This window comes from Ostrinia furnacalis, unplaced genomic scaffold (assembly GCF_004193835.3).
Source record: "Ostrinia furnacalis isolate ACB-3 unplaced genomic scaffold, ASM419383v2 OfSCF5188, whole genome shotgun sequence".
NCBI lineage: Eukaryota > Metazoa > Arthropoda > Insecta > Lepidoptera > Crambidae > Ostrinia > Ostrinia furnacalis.
Genome location: NW_021135427.1, coordinates 1 through 23,890, shown reverse-complemented (window position 1 = coordinate 23,890; position 23,890 = coordinate 1). Strand labels below are relative to the sequence as shown.

Sequence of the window (23,890 nt, the reverse complement as noted above, 5' to 3'; positions counted from 1 at the left end):
GTTCATAGCCAATCATGTGTTTATTATGTCCCTCATTTAAATGCGTAACATGAATTATTTTTAAAATAACTTGAACACATCACTATTATTTATAGCATTGATGTTTTGTCCTTTGTTAATAACTGTTCTTTAATAGTTGAATGATGTTAAAGATTTATCATGCAAACTGTGGGCAGTAGTATTTATTATATGAAAATAAGCAGCAAAGTTTAAACGAATATTAGTACTGCTTTATATGAACTATCAGCTTTTAAAGTATGTTGCAGAAAAACTATGTAAAATAAAAAATTCAGTATTTGATTGAGTCGATGCATATAATTTATTTAAACATACCTAGCTGTATGACTTTGTAATATTTAATAATTTAGCTAAGGGAAGTTGTCCCTCACTATGTTAGAATGTACATAATATGACTTGTAATAGATATGTATATTGTTATAAGATTGTGGTATATATTTTTGAAAGATTAAACTCACGGTTATGTTAAATTGCTTGTTTTATTGCAGTGTAGTCCCGAAAAAAAATGTAAACTTGTAAAATAATATTTTGTGGGGGTAGAAAACAGGCAAAGAAAACACGAGAATAAAAATGGTACTATAAATATATTTACAAAATAATTCATCTTAACTCTTACATACAAGGCACATACGCGGTAAACGTTAGAACACTTTCATCACATCTTGAGAGAAGCAGGCACATGTGGAATTCACATTATTTATTTATGATTTAAATGTTTGTGTTACATTACATTCAATTTGAGACTAAGAACAACGAATCTGAAACGCGACGAATTTGAGGGTAGCCGAAGATCTTCAACCCACTCAAACGACGCCGCGAGTCATCAGTCTGCTTGTGACCACAACTGAGGCAATACAGCAGAAACGTCAAACTGTTACTAACTTAACTACTTTAATAAATATCGCGTTAGAGACCCGTTGTTCTCATTTTCAAATCAAAATGTTATTGATTGAAATTCCTGTTTTAGAGACGGGCATAACACTTTCTTTTTAAATAGTGGTAAGCCTAGCTATACATAGCCTCGAGCGAAAACCTGTGCTTGTGTTCCCATATACTGAGATTTGTGACGAAAACTGACATTTTTCACTTTCGCTCACAATAGCACTCGAGCTGTGTGAGAGAGGACATAAGTATACGAATACTGACTTGAGTGAACACAACTGTGACATCACGAGTAGTCGCTAGACGCTCTGTGCTTGGCATATTATTCGACACAGATTTCTGACTTCGAAAATGTTAAATAATGTTGAATTTCTGTTAAAAAAATCGCTTAATAATTGTGAATTCTTCCTTACACACATTTCTTACGTAAACATCGTTGCAGGAATTTGAATAACATCTTATAATAGCCCGACTAGAAGCATGTAGCCATTGGAACCATCTCTTAGTGCTAAATAAGCGTAGTTTCAATATAACAATATTTTTATAGTAAAAAAAATATTCTTACACGACATATTATTTCTAAAATCGATGTCTACAGATTTTTCAATAAGATCGATTTTTCAAAAAGACGTCACGCTTTCTAGTCAGGGTACAGTTAGTATGTCGGGACAAAACATGAGAAACTACGTTACATGTGTACTTTCGTATTATTTAGTCGCTTATCAAACTAAAAGGTACATTAAAAGAATGGTCTGGTATTAAATTTGAACTGTTAGAGGCACATTTCGGTGACTTCTCTAAATTACCATTGGAAAATTATTTCGCCATAGATATTTTATTGCAATTTTACAAATTCAAAAATATATAAGAGCTAATTACAATATTATGCAGGCGGATAAATATGTACTGATATAGGGATGTGTTAATATCATCGGGTATTTTATGGCGGTACAAAGTTCGCCGGGGCAGTTAGTTACACATAAAAATATAAATAATCCGAGTAGAGCCTGTATTATGAATAAATATTTCTAGAAACCAGAAACGTTCTATGCACTACTGGTCCATTGTACAAAATTTTAATAGTGTTGTCCATCGATAGTGCATAGTATCGATCGATAATACAGTCAGCGTCATATAGTTCGTGACACCCAAAATAATCAAAAAGTTGACAACACAACCTTATTCCAACTGTAACAAAGATGCGTTGCGAAGTCCTTGGCTACTTTGGGTGTCACGAACAATTTGACGCTTTACATAGATACTATTAGGTAGTTGACACCATTAACCAAACATTTTAAGTCTCAACGAAACCCCAAAACCATTTGGTTGCTTTTTAAAACAATAAATAAGTGATTTTACACAGCACAGCATTCAGAAATAAAATTCCGATATAACAGCTCATAAAGTGTGCCCATTGATTGGTGCTATCAACTACCCATTTGCTGACAGTAAATTTTATCGAAATGTTACTAATTTTCGATTAACTATCGACAGACAAACTATCCATTTACGCGCAACTCTACATGTAAAGCTTATAATTATGGTACAAAAATAACTATACAGATCTTGTTATTATTACTATTATACATGAATACGTTATAGCAAAAGTACGGTTAACATAAAAAGCGTATAAATTACTAAATAATATAATAATTTCATAATTTTTCAGTCAACCAAAATCTTTGGATGCTTAAATATTATTAATTTTAACATTATGAATATATCGATAAAAACTTTAGATCAATTTATTAAAATAAACATTTTCTTATGGAGATCAAACAAAAAAAAACATGAATGTTTCTTTACATTTTCGTAGAAACAATTTATCATTTTATAACAATGCATTCAAAATTATTAAATATTTTTGTTCAATAAAATATCGTTTTTAAGGCACCAAGTAATAAGTCAACAGTATATCAGTAGGAACTTGAATATCCATTGAATATCAGTTAGGTCTGTTTAATATGAAATATTTCACTATAATTATCTCAAGAGCAATTTTAAAATAATGTAAAAGTCAATTTATATCAATATAATGATTTTTAAAACGCTTACATTATAATTTGGCAACGGTTTTAAATATTAAAGTATCTATGAAACAGACCTATCTAATCTAAAGTATGCAATACATTGTATGGTTAGGATATTTGATGGGATCGTAAATTGTATACAAGAAATAAGTAAAATATACTAACCTGTCATCGTGGCCATGCTACGAGTATAACTATTGTAATAGTCATGACTGGTAGCAACATAACGTTATACTAACTTTGTTGACTAAACATAAATGTCAATTTCATTGTCATTTGGATCACTTTGTGCGCAGCAGCACTTTGTAAAATGGCATTTTCCTGATGATTTCATCATCTGAAAATAAGAGAAAAAATATTTTTAGATGGTTTCAGGCAGTGGTTTCTAGATAGTAGTTTCTGTATAATATTATTTACAAGAATGTAAAACGCAGACACTACTTGTTTTATAATTTGTTTTCTGCGAAAGGGGGAGACTGAGACAATTTAAAAAAATGCTGCAAAAGGGGAGACTGAGAAAATTTATTAACAACAAATTGCTGCAAAAGGGGGAGACAGATATGTTTTATTAAATAAATAATGTGCTGGAACTCAGAGCTACTCGTAAGAGGGACTTTAATCTAGCAGCATATAGTAATAGTCTGGCTAGCTGTCAATAGTGTCGTTTCTCACCTCACAGCTCCTCGTAGAAGGCGACCCTGGTCTTGGTGGAGCCCTGCTTGAGCTTGTAACGTGTACTTTCCCTGGCTGGTCAGCTGTCATAGACAGCGTCGCTTCTCGTAATCCTGCTGAGCTCGTTGCGTATAGTTTCCTTGGCTACCCTGATAGACCAGTTATTAGTGTATAGCATCGATTCTCACCTCACAGCTTCTTGTAGAAGGCGACTCTGAATTTGCAGCATAAAGTTCTCCTGGCTAACTGCTGTGGGTCTCACCTCACAGCTCCTCGTAGAAGGCGACCCTGATCTTGGTGTAGCCGTCCTTGATCTAGCAGCGTCAAATAGTTCGAGACACTCAAAGTAGCCAAAAAGTTCGCAACACGTCTTTGTTACAATTCGTATAAGGTTGTGTTGTCAACTTCTTGTCCACTTTGGGTGTCATTTGACGAAGACTGTATTCCTGGCCTGGCTACTAATAGCGACGCTAAGTTCGTAGCGTATAGTTCCCCTGGCTTCCATGGGTGGCTAAAGCCCAGTCCGTGAGCACGTAGAATTTTGTCCAATGACCCGTAGCTACTCATCCTTATCGCTCGCGTATAAATATATTGCTGTCGCGACTGTGCGACAGGCACCCGCAGTGAGTGTGCGAGCGCGATAGCAACATAATTACGCGCGAGCGATAAGGATGGGTAGCTTGGGGTCATTGAACAAAATTCTACGTGCTCGCAGACCGGGCTTTAGATAAATCGGACGATGGATTTCGGATCTAGTGTGTAAACTACTATACAAATAGTTCTACGATTACTCCGTGTTGTAACGGATTCGGATTTGGAAATAACACGAAAGCGCTCTTAAGTCTTACGGTGCGCCGTGTCCCCGCGGCATAAGGTCCATACCTGCCCCGCGCTGATGGCCTTGTAGGCCACATGCAGGATTAGCTGGGTAGCTAGGGGTCATTGGACAAAATTCTACGTGCTCACGGACCAGACTATAGCTGTCAATAGTGTCGTTTCTCACCTCACAGCTCCTCGTAGAAGGCGACCCTGGTCTTGGTGGAGCCCTGCTTGAGCTTGCGCAGCGTGGAGTACTTATTGTCTCCCGCCCGCGCCTGCTGCTCGTGCAAGCGGTCTAGTGTGGCCACGGACTGGTCCACTCGAAGTACTGAGAACTCGCAGCGTAGCTCGTCTAGTTGTTGTTGGAGATGCTTAGACTTGGCTAGGTATTCCACTCTGGAAACATTAATATGGATTGTAGAATCGTTCTATCGTTGATATGAGTTGAAATTTTGAGTGCAACACTCAAAGTTGCCAGTTAACAAATAATTTTGCTTGAAGTGGGTATGTTGGTGGCTTAAATCAATAGCCTCAGGCACCTGATGCGACTATTCCGTAAAAGAAAAAGCAGCTTCATCAGCTCTTAAAAAATCCACTACAAATGAAATGCTTTACTTCACTTAATTATTACCTATCTTAGACACACAATAATTCCTATTAATTATGAAACATCCACATATCTAATAACTTTTTAGGCATTTGTTAAACTAGTGGTGGTAGCTTCACTTGTAGATTGTCAATTTTTGCCTGTATCACTTCATACTTATAACATTTCGTAAAATAATTGAATCTGGTAAAATTGAGAGGTTCGAGCTCTTCCAATGGAAACTTGTGGCCTAATTCACGTATTTTGACAGTCACGATCTTGCTGACGTTCAGAAGTCGTCCCATTGAAAAACAGTTCAAAATCCGTATTCACAAGGGTCATTTTGATAGAACGATTACTCGATAGGATCGCAACTCAGTGTTTTGTTGTCGTTGAAGTTTTGTTAGGCTACTGTCTAAAAGACGTGATGATCCCAACTAATATTATAAATGCGAAAGTAACTCTGTCTGTCAGTCTGTCTGTCTGTCTGTTACGCTTTCCCGCTTAAACCTCGCAACCGATTTTGATGAAATTTGGCATAGAGATAGTTTGAGTCCCGGGAAAGAACATAGGATAGTTTTTATCCCGGTTTTTGAAACAGGGACGCGCGCGATAAAGTTTTTCTGTGACAGATAAAATTCCACGCGGGCGAAGCCGCGGGCGGAAAGCTAGTGATTTTATAAATTCTGTGCGCACTGACCTCTCGCGCTCGATCTCTAGCGACAGGCGGTGTATGTGCGGGTCGTCCTGTAGCTCGCACGCGCCCGCGTCGGCCGAGCCGCGCCGGGAGCCGTAGTCGTGCTCCCACCTATGGCCACGGGCAAAAATATATACACGTTCTCATTGAAATTGGTGCTGGGGAATTGTAGTGTATACATTTTTGTGCTCGTGACTGTGCAATGTACAACAGCGCCCTACCATGGCCACGTGCAAAAATATATACAGGTTTCCATTTTTAAATCTTGTCACAAATATGTAGTGTATACATTTTTGTGGTCGTGACTGTACAATGTACAACAGCGCCCCATTTATGGCCAGGTGGAAAAATTATACGTTCTCAAAATGTAAACATTATTAAAGGGGAACCAATTAGTGTATACATTTTTGTGCTCGTGACTGTACAGTGAGCCACAGTTCCAGCTACCTATTTCCGATCTTGTGTCGTTCTATCGCAAAGAATTATCAGGAACAGAACGAGAAAGAATCAACTGGAACTGTGGCCCGCTGTACAAACGGCGCCCCACTTATAGCCCCATACAAAAATATACACACGTTTTTATTGGAATTTATTTACAGGGGAATTAAGTAGTGTATACATTTTTGTGCTCGTGATTGTTCAACGACGCTGCCGTTTGGTTACTTCACCCTTTTTTGTAGCTGCGTGTGATTTGCATAGATAGCTCGTGACCAGTAATAAATAACACATACATTTTGATAAAAAAAATATCCTTCATGTTATCCATATAGTACAGCGATGATACCCATTACCCAAGCATAAATAAATGATATATTACGTTGAATTTTATTCAGATATACATATACGAGAAATAATATATGTCAATAACAAACTACATATTTACAGTCCTAAAAATGTGTTTAAGCATTTTATCAAATAAATAAAGCATCAAATGAAGCTACCACCACCATAATGATTGTATACAATATGCTTTTTATCTCTATGACATGTAAAGATAACTTTATGCAATTAAAAGCATGCTACCGAAACAATATTCATGGATATAGTTTAATTATAATGTATGTAAGACTGCGGCAAACCTTTCAAAACCATGAATAGAGACTACACAAACAAGGGGGACTTTGAGACAGCAAAAAATTAAAATATAAAACGGGCATTTTAAAATAAAATATGTAATCTAAATACACAAAGGGGATTCCAGATAAGCCAAGGGGGGCTTGAGATAAACACAAAATGTAGAAGGGAGATTTTGAAATTAAAAAATTAAATACACAAATCTTGTATCTATCTTGTTCAAATTAAGAGGGACTTCGAGACAAAAAAATATAAAAGGGGATTCTTAAATTTCTTAATTAAACCAAGGGGGACTTAGAGACAAAAAATATAAAAGGGGATTCCTAATTAAACCAAGGGGGACTTTTAGACAAATAATATAAAAGGGGATTCTTAATTAAACCAAGGGGGACTTATGCCCGTTTTCACCATCAATCATCTCTGCAACATTATGGATGCAATAAAGAATTGAGTATTGAGTATCCCTGATTTTTAAGTGACTCCTATGAAAACAAAATTCATACAATTTGTTACCATAGGGGTCACTTAAAAATTAGGGATTGATGGTGAAAAAGGGCATTAGAGACAAAAAAATATAAAAGGGGATTCCTAATTAAACCAAGGGGGACTTCGAGACAAAAAATATAAAATGGAGATTCTTAATTAAACCACCCGAATTATAAATCCCCTTTTTATATTTTTTAGATTTTTATATATATTTTTTAATTTTTTATGCATAACAAGGCAGTTATTTGACCAATTATTGAATATTCTTCTTAAAGACAAGAACTCACCTCTCCTTCTCAATCTCCAGCGACAGCCTATGTATGTGCGGGTCGGAGTCATCAGGCACCAGCTGATAAGCGTTTAGCTCGGGCTCCGGTGGCGGCGCGCCGTTAGGGACTTCGCCCCCGAGCTCCGCGGGCAGGGAGCAGGTCGATGGGAACAGACTGGAGGGGACCGTTGATGACTGCAAGGTAGAAGGGTGAGTTATTTAGATAAATTGTATGTCACTCATAAATATAACATTATTTTTGCCAGCTGCTTATGATGTTATGTATCTACTAGCGGCCGCCCGCGACTTAGTTCGATATCATGTTGAATCTGTTGTTTGATATCGTGTTGATAGATGGCGTTTCACGGCTTCCCCCGCATGAATATTTACGAACGTCAAAAACAGTAGTTTGTCCAGCGCTGTAGATTTTAACCAATGACGATAGATGGCGCTTTTTAGTCACGTCTTATTTATTTATTGAAATTTATTTGTCACATATCGACATAAATTATAGCCTATATGTTAATCTGGGTTATAAACAATAATACTGTAAAGTTTCAACAAAATCCGTTCAGTAGTTTTAGCATGAAAGGGTAACAAACATCCAGACATCATGACATCCAGACATCCAAACTTTCGCATTTATAATATTAGTAGGATTGTTTAATATATTGCTCGTATCTGGCACTCTCTCGTGTTATGTGAGACGTAGTGGGCATCTTAAAAACATAATAAGACTAACATCATTTGCGTTCAGCATTTGACGCCACTGTTAAGTGACGACCTTACTCGATTGTGGCGCCAACTCGTAGATGGGGATAAGATAGCCCTTCTATTGTCGCGCTAACATATGGTATTAGCGTCGATTAACCAATTGAGTCCCAGACGGCATTAATTATGTCATAACAATTGATTATCGATTGTGTCTAGATTCGCGGAGCTTGAAGGATTAAAGAAGACTTTAAACTTTCGCGTTCCATTTCAAACAAAAAAGAAAGACACGGGTCTTAACGCGAGTCGCCAATTTGCTGGCTGCAGCAAAGCAGCCGAAACGTCAAGCCGTGAGTACATAATGTAACTCAGTCTTAAATGTCGCGTTAAGACCCTTGTCTTTCTATTTTTAGATTAAAGAGGACAACTGAGAACGCTTCCGCTACGCGTTTCTCAAAAATATTTGGTCACTAACCTGTACAGCGCTAACGGGCGGTAACGACCCACTAGACGTGCGACTCAAGAAGTTCAGTAGCTTCTCCTTAGCCTGCTTCTCCGCAGCGCGTGCCGCTAACAGCTCCGCTCGCAGCCTCTCCGCTTCCGCCGCGCGTTTCTCCGATTCCTCCACTAAGCGAGCGGTGAGGAACTCCGCTTCGCGGGTTTTGCGCTCTAGGTGGACCTGGGTATGTAATAAAATCATTAAATAAATAAATAAATCTTTGGACAATTTCACACAGCGCCAGCTAGCCCCAAAGTAAGCAACTTAATGCTTGTGTTATGGGTGCTAGCTTAACGGATATACTACTTATATACTTTTTTTTTTTTAATACATAAATATTGTACATAGTCACACCCAGACCCGTCACAGACATTAAAATTCATCATTTCAATTTCTGCCCGGCCGGGAATCGAACCCGGGACCTCTCGGCATAGTAGTCCGTTCTGAACCACTACACCAAACGGCCGACAAATCATTCTGAGGGACATTCTAGTTTAAATTATACGACTACTTTATAATGCGAACAGCTAGGGACTGGAATTCGCTGCTGCTGTCTTTCCTGAACACTATAGGACCTTTTCAAGGCGAGAGTGAATAGGCACTTACAGGGCAGATATGTACTATCCTAGACTACATCTCACTTAACACCAGGTGCGATTGCGGTCAAATATCTGCCTTGTCTTAAATTAAAAAAATAGTTATCAGTATGTAAAAGAAGACGTAGTGTAGGCAGGCCACCCAATGGATCAATGATATGGTAGTGAGAATAAAATCATTTTGTCAGCGCTTTTGAGAACACTTATGTATTCCAATTTTAAGGCTACCACCTCTACCACAGAATAATAATAAGTACTACGTACAGAAGTTTTACTTCGCAAAGGTATTTAAAAAAATGTATGCTCAATGTTATTAACAATATGGTGTAATTTAGCCTGTCTCAAGAGTCAAGCACCATTTTGTTGACAAACGTCAGTGATCGGCACTGCGCCGAAGCTATAGGGCTGACTTCGGTAAAATGATGTGACGTGAGGTGCCAAACTGCGGAAAATGGCGTAGGAAATACATGATTTAGCATGAATTATCATGAATAATATTAACTACCTCTCAGTGTCTTGAGGCAACTTAAAAAAGTACATTCTGTGTTTTTATTATTATTTAGGCAGTTAAATACTGCACAGTATTTAGTACACCATTTTCTTTATTTTCTTCCATCATACACAAGAATACGCGTGCGTGAGTCAATGTTCGCTCGTATGTGAGGCCTTGTCGAATAGTATCCTGTAGGTGGGCCATCGTGCGTGTTTTGTTTTCGATGTAAACTCGCGGAGATGAACAGGCCTGCCTCTACACAATATTAAAGGGTATAAATTTTTCCATGCAAATTAAAATAGCTCGTCGGAGCATCTATCTAGCTATCTGCCATTGAGACATACAGACACATTACATTTTACTATACATATTCACGATCGTACCTTCTCCTCCTCGGTCTTGATAGCGGAGAGCCGCAGACGCGCGTTCTCCCGCTCGGCGTCGGCCGCCTTCTGCGCGAGGAGTGACGCTTCTTCCTCCGCTACGCGACCCTTCTCCGCTAAGAGCTCCGCTGTTTCTTCCGACCGGCGCTGGAAACATAATAATTATAAAAAACATAACCCTCCTTCTGACGCAGTCAGGTAATAAGGGTTAACGTTTTCGCTAAAAGTTTCGCTATCTCCTCTGACCGCGGCGCTGGGATTATAATAACTGACACTCATTAGTGGCGCAAACTGGAGATCAGTTGGCGCCACTAATGAGTGACGATTATGTGTGAGTTGGCACCAACGGCGAGTGACACGATCGTTCATGTGATTTGGCACCGCTGGCAAGAGACAGGGCCTTACAATCCAAATGGTGCACGACGCAATCCAAATGGCACCGATGCGCTCATCGGTAATGCCATTTGGATTTCGTTGGTGGCGCCAACTGGCGTATAAGGCACTGTAGTGGCAGTGCTTGATTTTTTTTTCTATTGGCACCACAATTTGTATAGAACCCATTTTAAATTCCATACTAAATCTATTGTTATATCAAATAGAACACTCACCAGCGCGTCGTTTGCCAACCGTATCTCTTCCTGATATTGTAGCAGACGTTGCTCCATAGCGGCTCTTTCTCTCTCCGCCGCCTCTCTTAATTGTTTTTCGCGAGCTAGCTTGTTGCGCTCGATTTGTCGACGCTAGTAAATAAATTCAGTAATTCACATAAGTTCATAGTAATAAATATTAAATAGGTATGATTCGTCGGTAATAAAATAAAAGTACGCCTGAAAGATAATAAAAAATATTGGAAACGTATTTTTTCTTTATTTTCTATAATCATAATTTACAGTGCTACATCGAGTTAGAATGACGTCTGTAAAAATTGTACACAATCGTGACGTCACGCGACATTTCAACTCGATGTAGCACTGTAATTGATTTTGAAAAAAAAAAATACGTGTCCAATATTTTCTAAAATTGATTGATTTGTCGGACGCGTCAGAAGCACAGCCATGGATATCAAACCAAGCTTTAAAAAGGTATTTTACTCCAGAGCATGACACTTGCTGGGAGGTTGCCATTTTTGGTTCTAAACCTAGGTATCTTCTTAAATTATTTAACTTATGTTCGAACCAAATACATGTTTTTATTTCTTTCCTTTTAGTAACGGCAGCAAAGGAATCTTACCTGCTTCTCTTCCTTGGCCTGCGCCTTCATCTGCTGCACCTCCATGGTGTCAGGCTTGCGGCGCCGCATGTACAGGTCGTGGTTGCCGATGCACAGGTCTAATATCTGTAGGACGTTGCTGATGAGTGGTGTGATGCTGACGCGTGACTTATTTAGTGTTGTCGTTTGGAGTAGTATAAATGACCTACACTGAACTGTCTGCACCAAACTCATTGACAAGGGGCGCCACCATCGTTCAACTATACAGTGTGTTTGGGGAGGGCGAGCGATGAGGGCATGTCGATAAAATTGACATCACAACATCGCCTTAAATTATCGCTAGCCCTATCCTAAACACACTGTATAGTTTCCAACATCTCAAAAATCGGAACCAGCGATTCGGTATTGACGGTGGCGCCCCTCTGTCAATGCCACTGATGGGACGGTTCGTTGTAGTAGGACAATACTACTGCTATTGAGGCTCACGTGAGGCGTGATAGTACTGACGCGTGGCATGACACTACTGATGCTTGGTGGGATACTGCTGACACTTGGCAGTCTTGGCACACTACTGTTGACGTATGGCGTAGCAATGCTGACGCGTGGCATGACATTGCTGACGTGTGATGTGACACTAATGCAGCTTGATGTGCAAATGCTTACATTTAACGTACTACTGCTGACGCATGGCGTACTACTTTGCTGACGCTTGGCGTACTACTTTGCTGACGCTTGGCGTACTACTTTGCTGACGCTTGGCGTACTACTTTGCTGACGCTTGGCGTACTACTTTGCTGATGTATAGTTCTGCAACAGTACTCATGTCGAGCGTAAGGATTCAGATGCATTGTGTCACTCTTCATATTTTTAATGACATGTAAATTTTTTTATGAGTAATATTTTGTCGTTTTTATAACACTATTTGAATGAGATATAATAAAATATCCACTGACCAGTTTGTTCATGCCTTTAGGCGAGAAGAATATAAAGTTCGTGACGGACTTATCGACGAACTTGATGACGAATTTCTTGTCGTCGAACGATATGTGCTTGATCTCCGACCAGGGGAACGTCGTTTTAGGAGTCAGCTTGTTGTCTTTCTCGTAGATGTTCAGCCCTAGAGCTGTTACACCGAGGTATAGGTCCGTGTCTTTCTTATTCTGGAAGGTTTGGAAAAAGGATTTTAATATGTAAGAAACTTTTATCAGATAGCGGGATATTTCAATACAGTCAGCGTCAAATAATTATAACTGGTGACACCAAAAGTAGCCAAAAAGTTGACAAAACAACTTTATTAACAAAGACGTGTGTGAACTTTTTGGCTACTTTGGATGTCACGAAGTATTTGACGTTGACTGTACAGAAATACTTTCAAAATCATTACATGAGTAAATCATTACTTAAAGATATATCAGAAGTCTACAACAAACGCTCAACATCGTCTTATCTAAACTTTTATTATTTAGGAAAGCTAAAGACAAATTCTTACGTTTATGGCAAAATAATTAACCCCATACATGTCCAGGTCTTGGGCTATCTTCAGGTACTCCATCTCGGCCTCATCTCTCGACATGCCTTTGTGGTCCGCGTACCTGAGCAAAGATTTTCAGCATAAATTATAATATTACAAACACGACAATATTCCCAAGATATAACTTAAAAAAAACATTTCATTCTAGTTTTAATCTCATTTATTGTACATTAGTAACAGCCCACATTTTGTTGCGACTCCACGACATGTCGCGACGACAAGCTATAATATGAAATGACGCGCGTATGCATTTTGCGGCCGCGTCTGTCGCCGCGTTTTGTCGCCCAATGTGCGCTGTCGCTTAATGTTCCATGTTTTACTCAATAAATCGCAAACGTTAATCAATTGAGTGACCGAATGCGAATGTGGCTAAATACGAATGGGACGGAATGCGAATGGGACAGTTTTCGTCGAACCCGTCATAGGATCTCTTTGCCGTAAAAAGTCCCTAATGCCCGTTTTCACCATTAATCCCTAATTTTTAAGTGACCCCTATGAAAACAAAATTCCTGTTATGTGTTACCATAGGTGGTCCCTTAAAAATTAGGGATTGATGGTGAAAACGGGTATAAAGTCACTCTTCCTATGGGATAGAGAAAGTCATTTTGTTTTCAATGGTAAAAAAGAAGTCAACACTAGCAAATTAAATACTCTTAGGATCTGATCTATCGTGAGCAACATGGTAATAAAAAAAGACACATTTTTAGCATATAATTGCAATATTGCATTTCAAAAACAGCAATTTTCCAGCTATTAACATTGACCAAGAATGCGGATCGCGTGCAGCCGCGCTAATGGCTAGAATGTTAACACAAATATCGACAGCTATGCAAACTATTACATTAATAATTCAACAGGTTGTTTACTTTACAATAAGTTAAGGGTTAATATTTTTTTAATATATTTATAGCATAAAATATCATATAAAGGTGAGAGTTGATGACACATCGATAAGGACAATAAATACAGTTATTTATTTAAGTTATGATGTTATAAAGAGTTTGTGTGCATCTGTGAGTTTCAGTTATACTGTACTAAAGCCCGGTCTGTGAGCACGTAGAATTTTGTCCAATGACCCAAAGCTACCCATCCTTATCGCTCGCGCATAATTATATTGCTGTCGCGACTGTGTGACGGGCGTCCGCAGTGAGTGTGCGAACGCGACAGCAACATAATTACGCACGAGCGATAAGGATGGGTAGCTTGGGGTCATTGGATAAAATTATACGTGCTCACAGACCAGACTATAGCTAGTTAAAGAGCAAAGATTATGTAAAATTTTTGAAATAGGCTGGTTTCTTGCATTTTTGAAAAAGGCTGATTGTCATGTCGTTTAACATGAGAATGACAACGACCATGCTGTCATGTTGATATTAACCCGTCTGGCCTGCATTAGGAGTATTATAGGCTAAAAAATCCTCCGTTTGTTCTACCTCATAATTCGTGCTCCTGCGTAGATCGATCTAAATGAAATTAAATGACCACCGCCCGGATTGCGCTAATTTGTAATGTCTCCAATTCATTCGCGTTTCATCTCTAGTCCACACTCCAGTTACACTACATTATCATTCCAGCTGAAGTGCAATTCGATGTCGCGGTAAAGTTCACGCGCAAACAAAGATGAAACAACGGATTTATGCACTTTCCTTTGAAATTCCGAACACCTTATTTTTTAAACTAAAATGATTACTAAAACACAGAAAATATTCGTCATGCGTTTAACTAGCGTGTAAGAAAAAGTAGCTTTGTGTCAGCTTTTACTCAGAGGTGCAGTTGCATTCCGTTTACGTTGCACCTTCGTTTGAACTAGCTGTCGAAGCTACACCGCGATACGGATTTGTCAAAACAGCTGATCTTCGTTTGTCGTTCAGTTGCGTTGCAGTTGAAAATATTTAGCGCAATCGGGGCCCTGTTAATGATGAAGGTACTGACCAGATCTTGATACGGTCCTCCCACATCTCGGGCGTCATCTGGTACTGGTCGATGACGCGTTGTGGAAGCAGGTCCTCACTCGCCAGCATGCCAGGCTTGTACGCACTCTCGTCGTAGTCACCGTACTGCGGACAATGGGTTTTGAACCTTGTAGTTATTCAAATTTATGTATGCGAGTCATTTCTACTAGTGTCTTAATATGTAAGTCTAGATATTAGCACGTCACTACCTTGTTTAATATACCACGCAATCTTGTATACCCATTCTTATAAGATACACCATACAAGAATGCATGGTAAATTCAGTGAACTGCTCCTGAATCGAATGTACCTACTACTACTATTTCTATTTATTTATATTAACCGGCAGACAGTGGTGACTGAGTTTGTTGCGGCGCTTCTTCTCAGAATTTGCCAAATGTTGGTCTCGAAGCGCTGATAGGGCAAAAAGATTATGAGACATGTAGAGGCTCCTTAAGAGCAAAATGACGATTTGTAAGAACTATTTATTAGTCTAAACAAATAAAGAAATTTTGACTTTGACTTTGTAGTGAAGGCTTAAGGTTCACTGGCTGGTAGTGGTTGTGTTGATTTTGAATCTTATTATAAATTATTAAGTAAAATTCGCTCTCGTAGTCGCCGTACTGCGGACAATGGGTTTCGAACCTTGTAGTGAAGGCTTAAGGTTCACTGGCTGGTAGTGGTTGTGTTGATTTTGAACCTTGTAATAAATTAAGAAGCAAAGTTCACTCTCGTAGTCGCCGTACTGGGTAGAATAGATTTAGAACCTTATAGTGAAGGCTTAAGGTTCACTGGCTGGTAGTGGTTGCTTTGATTTTGAACCTTGTAATAAATTAAGAAGCAAAATTCACTCTCATAGAGCGTTTTCACATTAGGACGTTAGTAGCGCGACTGCAGGGCGGCAGCGGCGTTTTTATAATGTGAAGGCATGCATCCGCTGTCACATAGTATGAAATTTTTGGCAGCATGTCTGTCGCGCGTTTGTCGCGCTGCTAAATCGCCTAAATGTGAAAGGGCTCGCAGTCGTGCTACTAGGGACTCCCTAGTACGTGAGTGAACGTAGGGATTATTGATTTGAAATCTTACCAAAACAATACACAGTGCACTGAAAACTTTACAATTACTGTAACTTTGCTTTTGACAGTTAGCATTTATTAGAAACAATTTTTAAACGGATACGAAGTCACAGGCACATAGGCAATGCAAATCTCGCGAGATTGGGGCTCAAGCGAGATCTCGCGAGTTTATAATAATAATAATAATGACGTTTATTTCAAACAATTTTACAGTTCATAGTAGTTAGTAGGATACAATTTATAATCTTAAAAGTAATGTTAGTGAAGTGTTTGATTTTCTAATAAGTACTGCACAAGTAGGTAGGTACATATTGTTGAAAGTTGCCAAGTGTGACTATGCCAGAAATGTCTTCTCACATAATCACCCTCCGCACCCAACATTTCCATATAGGTGATGTGTATGCAATCTGCTTATCAGAGATGAATAACAATACTGCAAAATCTCGTGAGATTGCATTTCCTACAGGCAGAGCTAGTTGCATGATAAAAGAGAAAATATCTCATATAAAAAAATTAGCGATGTAAAACAACTACCTTAGCCTGAACAGCGTAACTGGCCAACAGCACCGAAGCCTCCGGTGGGCAGTAGATGTCCATGCTCAGTATCGCTTGCTTGACCTGCAGGAACAGGAGGTGTTGCGTGACCTCTTGGATGAGCTCCTCGGCCACGTCTTCAGGGTACAACTTGCAGAGCAACATGAACGGAGTGCCCGGCATCTGGGAGACGCATTGGTCTTGCACTGGAATGAAGAGAAATAACAACAATGTTAACAGCATTGTTGTGTTCCGGCAGTTAGAGATAAGATAGCCAGTTCCTCTGTGGTTGAGGATTCGGATGAAGCTAGCTTCCACCTTCGTCCTGATCATCACTTACCATCAGGTGAGATACAGGCCAAGAGCTTCCTCATTGTGGATAAAAAAAAAATGAGTTAGCAGATTGTATGTGACAGACAGACGACAGCACATCTAGTCTAGGGGAGACCGAGGAGAGTTGTGACATTGTTGATTTTTGGAAACCTAATAACTATCAGCTCACAACAGCATTTATTTTTGTTAGCTCGAGACTTAAACTAAAATAATGCGCACTGTTCCGAGATCGCTAGTAGTTAATAAGTTAAATGTCACAACTCTCCTCTGTTAAAACTCTCCTATGTTACAACTCTCCTTGGTCTCCCCTATAATTTTTTATTGCAGTGAAGGGTGAAATTGTCCTTGTTACAACTACTTAAGAGACTGCAGGGTTAAGCTTGATGTGCTGCCCTCTGTACTTGAAGATATTTCTGTATGGGTAAGAGAAATGACTATAAAAATAGGGATGAATAACTCAGATATTTAGATTTTATTTTGATTTAATTACTTGGATTGATTTCACAGCTTCATGCCAGACTTTATTTAATAGGAAATATAATTAAATTATTTTTAAACTTATCTTAAAAATGTTAGTCACATAAATCAGTCAGTCAATAAAGAGTGATAAATGTGATAATACTTGGGTTGGAATGAATTCATGACCTAAATTATGTTCTAATTTTATCACAAATGATAAGAAACACATAATTTAACAATAATGATGTGTATGTCTTTTTTTTATAGTACAGAGTACATTTATGTGCAAGTTTGATAGTACTGCAAATGTACAATAAGGAGGTAATGAATTTTTGATAAAGTATCATTGAACAACTTACAGCATATGTATATTTGAGTAAACTGAATAGGTACTTGACTGTAGAACACTACAAATAACAAAGATTGAAAAAGAACAGGCACAAATTAAAATAATAGATAAATAAAAATATTAATATTGAAGTAGGTCTATAATATTATTTATTAGTAGCTAGAAGAATATAATAGTTACCCCTCTTATCCAATTTCAACCAACTTATAAAGTGTTTTGTGTCTTCGAATTGGAGTCCAAAGAACCATGTTTCTCTCAGACCAATAGTTCGGCATACTAGGTCAAACAGGTCTCTTCCTGTTGCTCGCCACTGTAAATTTTGTATTATTTATTAATTTCATAACATAAAGTACCTAATGCTTATGTCCATCTGTATACAATAGATATTGGATGCAAGTTTATTCAGTAATTTACAACAAACAAATTATTAGAGCAATTAAAGTTGAATTCATATAAATAAATTAGCTTTTAAATTAGTATGTAACATTGCATTATAAGTGCAACTTCATAACATAGTTTATTTACATCCATATGACAGATAACATAAACTGTAGCAGCATTATCAGTTCTAAATATACAACAACATACAGCTATCAGCACAGTTGTTAACAGCAATTTACTAGCATTACGGCCTGCCCTTTACACATCATGACTCACAAATAGGCCACTGTATTAACACAATGAATTCCACAGCAAAATTAAGAGCTCTCTCTCTCATATCCAACAGTCATTCTTACCTCTAAATTGAACTCCAATTCAGCGTCCAAGGTGCAAACCTTGACTGGGAATGACTTGGACGCCTTCTTCCTTCTAAACGGTGGCATCATTCAGCTCATATCGCACTCACACTCGCCACAAGAGCTAAGCAAAACACAAGCGAATAGGTTATGATTGTTTCACTTCTATTAATTAATTACACCGCAACGGCTATCGTTTACGTAATGTGCAGTCGGTCGAGGAATGTGTGTAATATCACATTGCGTACTATTTCCAGCGTTTATTATTTACAAACAAGAAAAACGTCAATGAAACAAGAACGAAGGTGAATGAAAAGAATAATCAGAGAATAACGTTCCAATTCACGTAAAACCGTTTCCTCCTCTTATTGATGTTTCATCAATTCAAGTTGCCTAATCACATAGAACCGAACGTTATATAGTGCGGTCCAATAAAGTAAACTGAAATTTTTCGGCAGTCGTTGATATATCCGTGCCATTATAAAATTAGTTTCTGCAAGTTGCCATCTTGTTTGTTATGACTTTTCGTTTGTCAATTTTGACAATCACTTGCAGCTAACTTCACTTTTCAAAAGTTTGTCACCACGTGCGGTGTGCTTTCGGTGAAAAATATTGATGAAAATCTAAAACAATGGGAAAATTCAGGTCTAAACTTAAAGGTAAAACAAAGGGGAAGAGATGGCAAAAAGGCCAATCATCCGAGTCAAACCCTAAAATGCAGAAATACAGAGAAATGGCCAAGTCAAGATTTTTTCAAGAGAACTTGGGTAAGTGTTATTTTTTTGGCATTATTTGCTAAATAGACGATTAATGCAAAAAAGATAATATACTCAGATACTGTTTAGTTATCCAGGTGACCTTTAAAATCCTTTCAAATCGTACAAAACCCTGTCAACAGGTTTGAATAACCAAAATATGTTTCCTTCTCAATTTTCAGGTAACACAGGCTTAACTCAACAAGCTGTGCTAAAACACGATGCTATCATGACCTATGGACATAGTCTCGGCAAGCAAAAGTCCGATGCCGAAAATGAGTTGTCAATAGCAAAGGAATTTGAGAATATGTCTGTAAAAACTGGAGAAGACGGGTCAGACAGTGAATACTCTGGGACTATGCGGTCTGGGACGTTCAAAACTTTCCAGACGTTTGCATCAGATTGGAGTCAATGCTCCAATGTTAGTTTTAGCAGGTAAGTTAATACAATTAAGCAGTAGAATAAGTTTTAGTATGTGAATGCATTAAAGAAATCATTTATTTAAATTTAAATGTCTAAAATCTTAACCCTACCCTCTGACCATGTTCTGTTGTTTGCGTTTTGTTTACTTGTTGCATTTCTGCCACTTTATCTACTCGTCAGAAAATGTTTGTGGACGAAACCTCTCAAAAGTCTCAATTTTAACAATTTTTTTCGACCCCTATTGCCCCACAAACAGTGCATGTTTATCATAAAAAATAATTTTAATACACAAACCTGATATAACTAAAACCTGCACTTGAAATGGATATTCCTGAAATTAGTATTACCACAATCATCATACAACATCAATACACTGCAGTAAGTGTAGTAGTTAAGGTTGCCAGAACGGTCTTGTCCGGCCTGTCCGGCTTTTGTTAGGCCAGTCACATGTCCGGCTTTTAGGGTAAAATGTCCGGCCAAATGAAGCACAGAGTTTGGCTTTTGTGTTTTTGGACCTGGCAACCCTAGTATGAAATAATATAAATGTTTGACCATGTTATTCCAGGCTACTGAACAAGTTTGACTCGAACAATGCTGCCCACAAAGAGATGCTGGCTGTGCTGGCAGCAGTGACAGAAGTCATCAAGGAGCAGGGAGGGAAGGAATCTACCACTGAATATTTTGCTGCTCTGGTTTGTAACAAAATTTTGTATTTTTTTTAACCAAACAACAACTCCAAAAGCATAAAATACTAAATTTTTCAAATATTATTTATTATACTGTTTAAATGGAGCTAGAGTTTTACTAAAATGTGACATATGAAACTTATAACCACTTAACATTTTTATATAAATTAAATAGGTATGTGTTTTTAATTAATTATTCTGTTATTCTTAATTTTTTTGTGGGTACCTGCCTGGGTAAAAGCTGTAATTTTCCACCATAGATGATCGTAAGATTTTTTTACTCCTTGCCAAAAGTCCTGTTACAGTGGAAATAAATAAAGAAACTACATTAAATTATTTTCAGATGGAGACACTAAAAGCATCGGAAGGTGAAGAGAGCTTAGTAGCCACCCTCTCCCTTCTCTCCATGGGAATCAAGTCCGTACCCCAAGCGGTACTCCGCAAACAGTTCTCGGACTGTGCAAAAATATTCACTGAAATACTGGAGAAGAATTCTCAGTCGGAAAACGGTGCTTTGCTGAGAAGTGCCATCGGTTGCTTGTCTGTATTGTTGAGAGCACAGGAGTATGCTCTGTGGGGTGATTCGTCAACGATGAGGGTGTTCGATTCAGTGCTAGCATTCGCTTTGCATTCAAAACCCAAGGTAAGGTTTTATTATTGATCTTACTGCAATTCAATTATTTATCTTATGCATTTTGTGTGCAGAATAATCTTTATAAGGGCCCCCGCTGAAAATCAGTTTCAAGACAAGCCCTGGCGGTCTTGATGTACGCTGAGCGGGTGCCTTTTTGTCAGAGGGGCACAAGCAGTTAATTGTCCACTTGTTTATTTCTCTCTGTTTTAATCTATGTCTTGCCTGCTTGTATACCTTTCTTGCAAATAAAAAGTTTTCTATTCTATTCTATTCTTATAAACTGTACTCAAAGGTGATTTTGTTTTGGCGCAAATATGAGCGATGTCTCGTTGAAATAAAAAGTATTACTGTTTTTATTTTAGGTACGAAAAGCAGCACAACATGCTCTTACGTCTGTTTTGCGCGGCAGCTGCTTTATGATACCATCTGAAGATCAAAAAGTCAAGGTATAAGAGATATTTTATTTTAATAATTTATAGTTATTTTATTGTATCTATGATAGTCATGTATTATTCTACTATTAAAAGTTATGACTTGAACGCATCGCGCAATTAAAATCACATCTTATAGTCGCGCGATCGTTTCTCGATGAGGATTATCGTTTTTGCGCTTACTAATGGGTGCCCCCTGCAGAGTAAGTCAAAATCAAATCTAGTGAGGAGCAAGTGCTGAAGACTATCGCATTTGCACTTGACATAACTGCAACTTTTACTGTAGAGGAAGCCGCATAGGTACAGTCAGCGTCATATAGTTCGTGACACCCAAAATGACCAAAAAGTTGAAAACACAACCTTATTCCAATTTTATTGTAACAAAGACGTTTTGAGAACCTATTGGCTACTTAGGATGTTACAAAGTATTTGACGCCGATTGTACGTCGATGCTATAATAAACTTTTAATTTTTTTAGGTACCAAAACTTCACCCAGCATCAAACCGCGTGGCAGAGTACTGTCTATCCCAGATCAAGGCAGAAGCGCTGCTGTCGGGACACCGCTCGGTGTTGCACACGCTGACAATGCTGCGAGATGTGCTGCCAGTGTTCAGCAAGGACTTTATTAAGGTTGGTTGTTATTGCAGTGAAGTTTCTAGATAAAAATGGATGTTTCCTGGGTAAAAAAGTAAGAATTTGAATTTGTCCGTCGGTTTGAAAAATACGTGTCGAGTATTTTTTGATAAGTTAATCAAAAAATACTCGACACGTATTTTTCACTTTTTCAAACTAATGAAAATTGAAAGAGATACAGCGCGCCAAAGTTCAAAAGAAGAGGCCCGTGACCTCAAGGCGTGCTTAAAAGTGTAGCACTTTGAGACTTCACGCGGAACTTCAACGCTTCATAACTTCGAAGGCTGGTTTTAGTGTCACGCGGACTTTAGTGCGGATCGCTCCGCACAGCCGATTTGTATGGACTGCTAGGGAGCGGAGCGGTTCCTCCGGACCGCATTACTCTAAAACGCTCCCTAAAAGTTCATACTGATTGGCCGTGCGGAGCGGGTCCGCGTGACACTAAAACCAGCCGTAGTGATTACGAATGAAATGTTTGATTAATAAATTAAAAAATACGTGTCTAATATTTTGATAATGAAATTGACGGAAAACTTAAACTTAAATATAAAAAATCAATGATTTTAACTTTTTGTATAGTTCCAAAATATTGAACTGTCCTATCCATGACATTGACAGTGGGGCGCCACCGTCAATACCGGATCGCTGGTTCCGATTTTTGCCATGTTGAAAACCATATAGTTGAACGATGGTAGCGCCCCCCTGTCATTGAGTTTGGTGGGACAGTTCAGCGTGGGTCATCTATACTAATTCTTTTCTAGTCAATCTGCGAAGCGATCCTGTCTCTAATGACCCACAACAACGTCTACATCAAGACGTGCTGCCTCCACACACTACACGCGTTGTTCTCAGCGCCCAGAGACATCAGCAACTTGACAGCCAACTTGGCAGTCCAGCTGACCAGGGCTTTAATGGCGGCCCGGCCCCCAGCGAACGATACGGGACAGATATTGGCCTGGGCTGCGGTCTTGCAGCAGGGATACGGCTGTCTTGCCAAGTAAGTAAAGCCAAGAGACATTAGCAACTTGACAGCGAACTTGGCAGTCCAGCTGACCAGGGCTTTAATGGCGGCCCGGCCCCCAGCGAACGATACGGGACAGATATTGGCCTGGGCTGCGGTCTTGCAGCAGGGATACGGCTGTCTTGCCAAGTAAGTAAAGCCAAGAGACATTAGCAACTTGACAGCGAACTTGGCAGTCCAGNACATTAGCAACTTGACAGCGAACTTGGTAGTCCAGCTGACCAGGGCTCTAATGGCGGCCCGGCCCCCAGCGAACGATACGGGACAGATATTGGCCTGGGCTGCGGTCTTGCAGCAAGGATACGGCTGCCTTGCCAAGTAAGTAAATTGATAAGATTTTTGTACATTTAGCAGAAATAAGTGTTCTCGTAAACTTTAAATTTAAACCCTAAAGCCTATTTGCGCCAAGGTTAGGTTAAAATAAAATAATTCCTCATAACCCGTGATAATATTATATTTCTGTTGACTGGGTAGACAGGTAGAACTACCCAGCATTAAAACTTTAAAACAAAGCAGCGTTATACGCTATAAAACACAGACAACACTTAGTTCTAAGCACTTTTAGTTATAGTAATTCCATGTATGCGTGTTTGTCTTGTTGGTTGTCCTAATAAATAAAATAAAACTTCGATATCCACTTCCAGCCTGGACCTGAACCTGTGTACACCCAACTTGCCAATGTTCGTCAATATCTGCGTCACAGAATTGTGGCTTTCTGACGTAGCTGACGTCAACTCGGCCGCTACCAACGCGTTGAAGGTAAGACTCTTTTGTGATTGTAATAAAGCTTTCTTTTGAACGACGTATATCTAACCCGTTTAAAACAAGTACTACGCACTAGATTTCGAGGTCCGAACACTTGTTCTGTTCAACTGAACTGTATTGTAATCCGTACACCGCCTCTGTGGTCTA

The 23,890-nt window shown here is 38.7% G+C and overlaps 2 protein-coding genes across 2 annotated transcripts; one reads left to right on the top strand and one right to left on the bottom strand.

Moving 5' to 3' along the window:
• Positions 1-583: 583 nt before the first annotated feature.
• LOC114360843 (merlin-like) lies at positions 584-18,721 on the bottom strand. The gene is made up of 14 exons (XM_028315670.1): positions 18,395-18,721; positions 17,838-17,967; positions 16,517-16,722; positions 14,887-15,011; positions 12,913-13,015; positions 12,377-12,583; positions 11,445-11,549; positions 10,823-10,954; positions 10,215-10,361; positions 8,719-8,922; positions 7,552-7,727; positions 5,708-5,815; positions 4,606-4,817; positions 584-3,267 (listed from the first exon to the last, which is right to left on the bottom strand). Exons 1-13 carry the CDS (start codon positions 18,482-18,484, stop codon positions 4,607-4,609), a joined length of 1,944 nt encoding a protein of 647 aa, XP_028171471.1. The 5' UTR covers positions 18,485-18,721; the 3' UTR covers positions 584-3,267; position 4,606.
• Positions 18,722-18,959: 238 nt separating this feature from the next.
• LOC114360854 (RRP12-like protein) lies at positions 18,960-23,737 on the top strand (the record flags this gene model as incomplete). Its single annotated transcript, XM_028315685.1, has 8 exons — positions 18,960-19,161; positions 19,332-19,584; positions 20,138-20,264; positions 20,602-20,901; positions 21,255-21,338; positions 21,802-21,954; positions 22,719-22,954; positions 23,623-23,737. Coding segments are annotated over exons 1-8 (1,404 nt in total), but the record flags the coding sequence as incomplete, so codon positions are not given.
• Positions 23,738-23,890: the final 153 nt, after the last annotated feature.

Coding starts and splice junctions, on each gene's coding strand:
- LOC114360843 (XM_028315670.1), bottom strand. CDS start 18,484: ATGATGCCACCGTTTAGAAGGAAGAAGGCGTCCAAGTCATTCCCAGTC. Junction 16,723..17,837: donor GTTGAAATTGGATAAGAGGG/GTAACTATTATA, acceptor TCTTCATTCCAG/TGCAAGACCAATGCGTCTCC. Junction 4,818..5,707: donor CTAGAGATCGAGCGCGAGAG/GTCAGTGCGCAC, acceptor TAATGTTTCCAG/AGTGGAATACCTAGCCAAGT.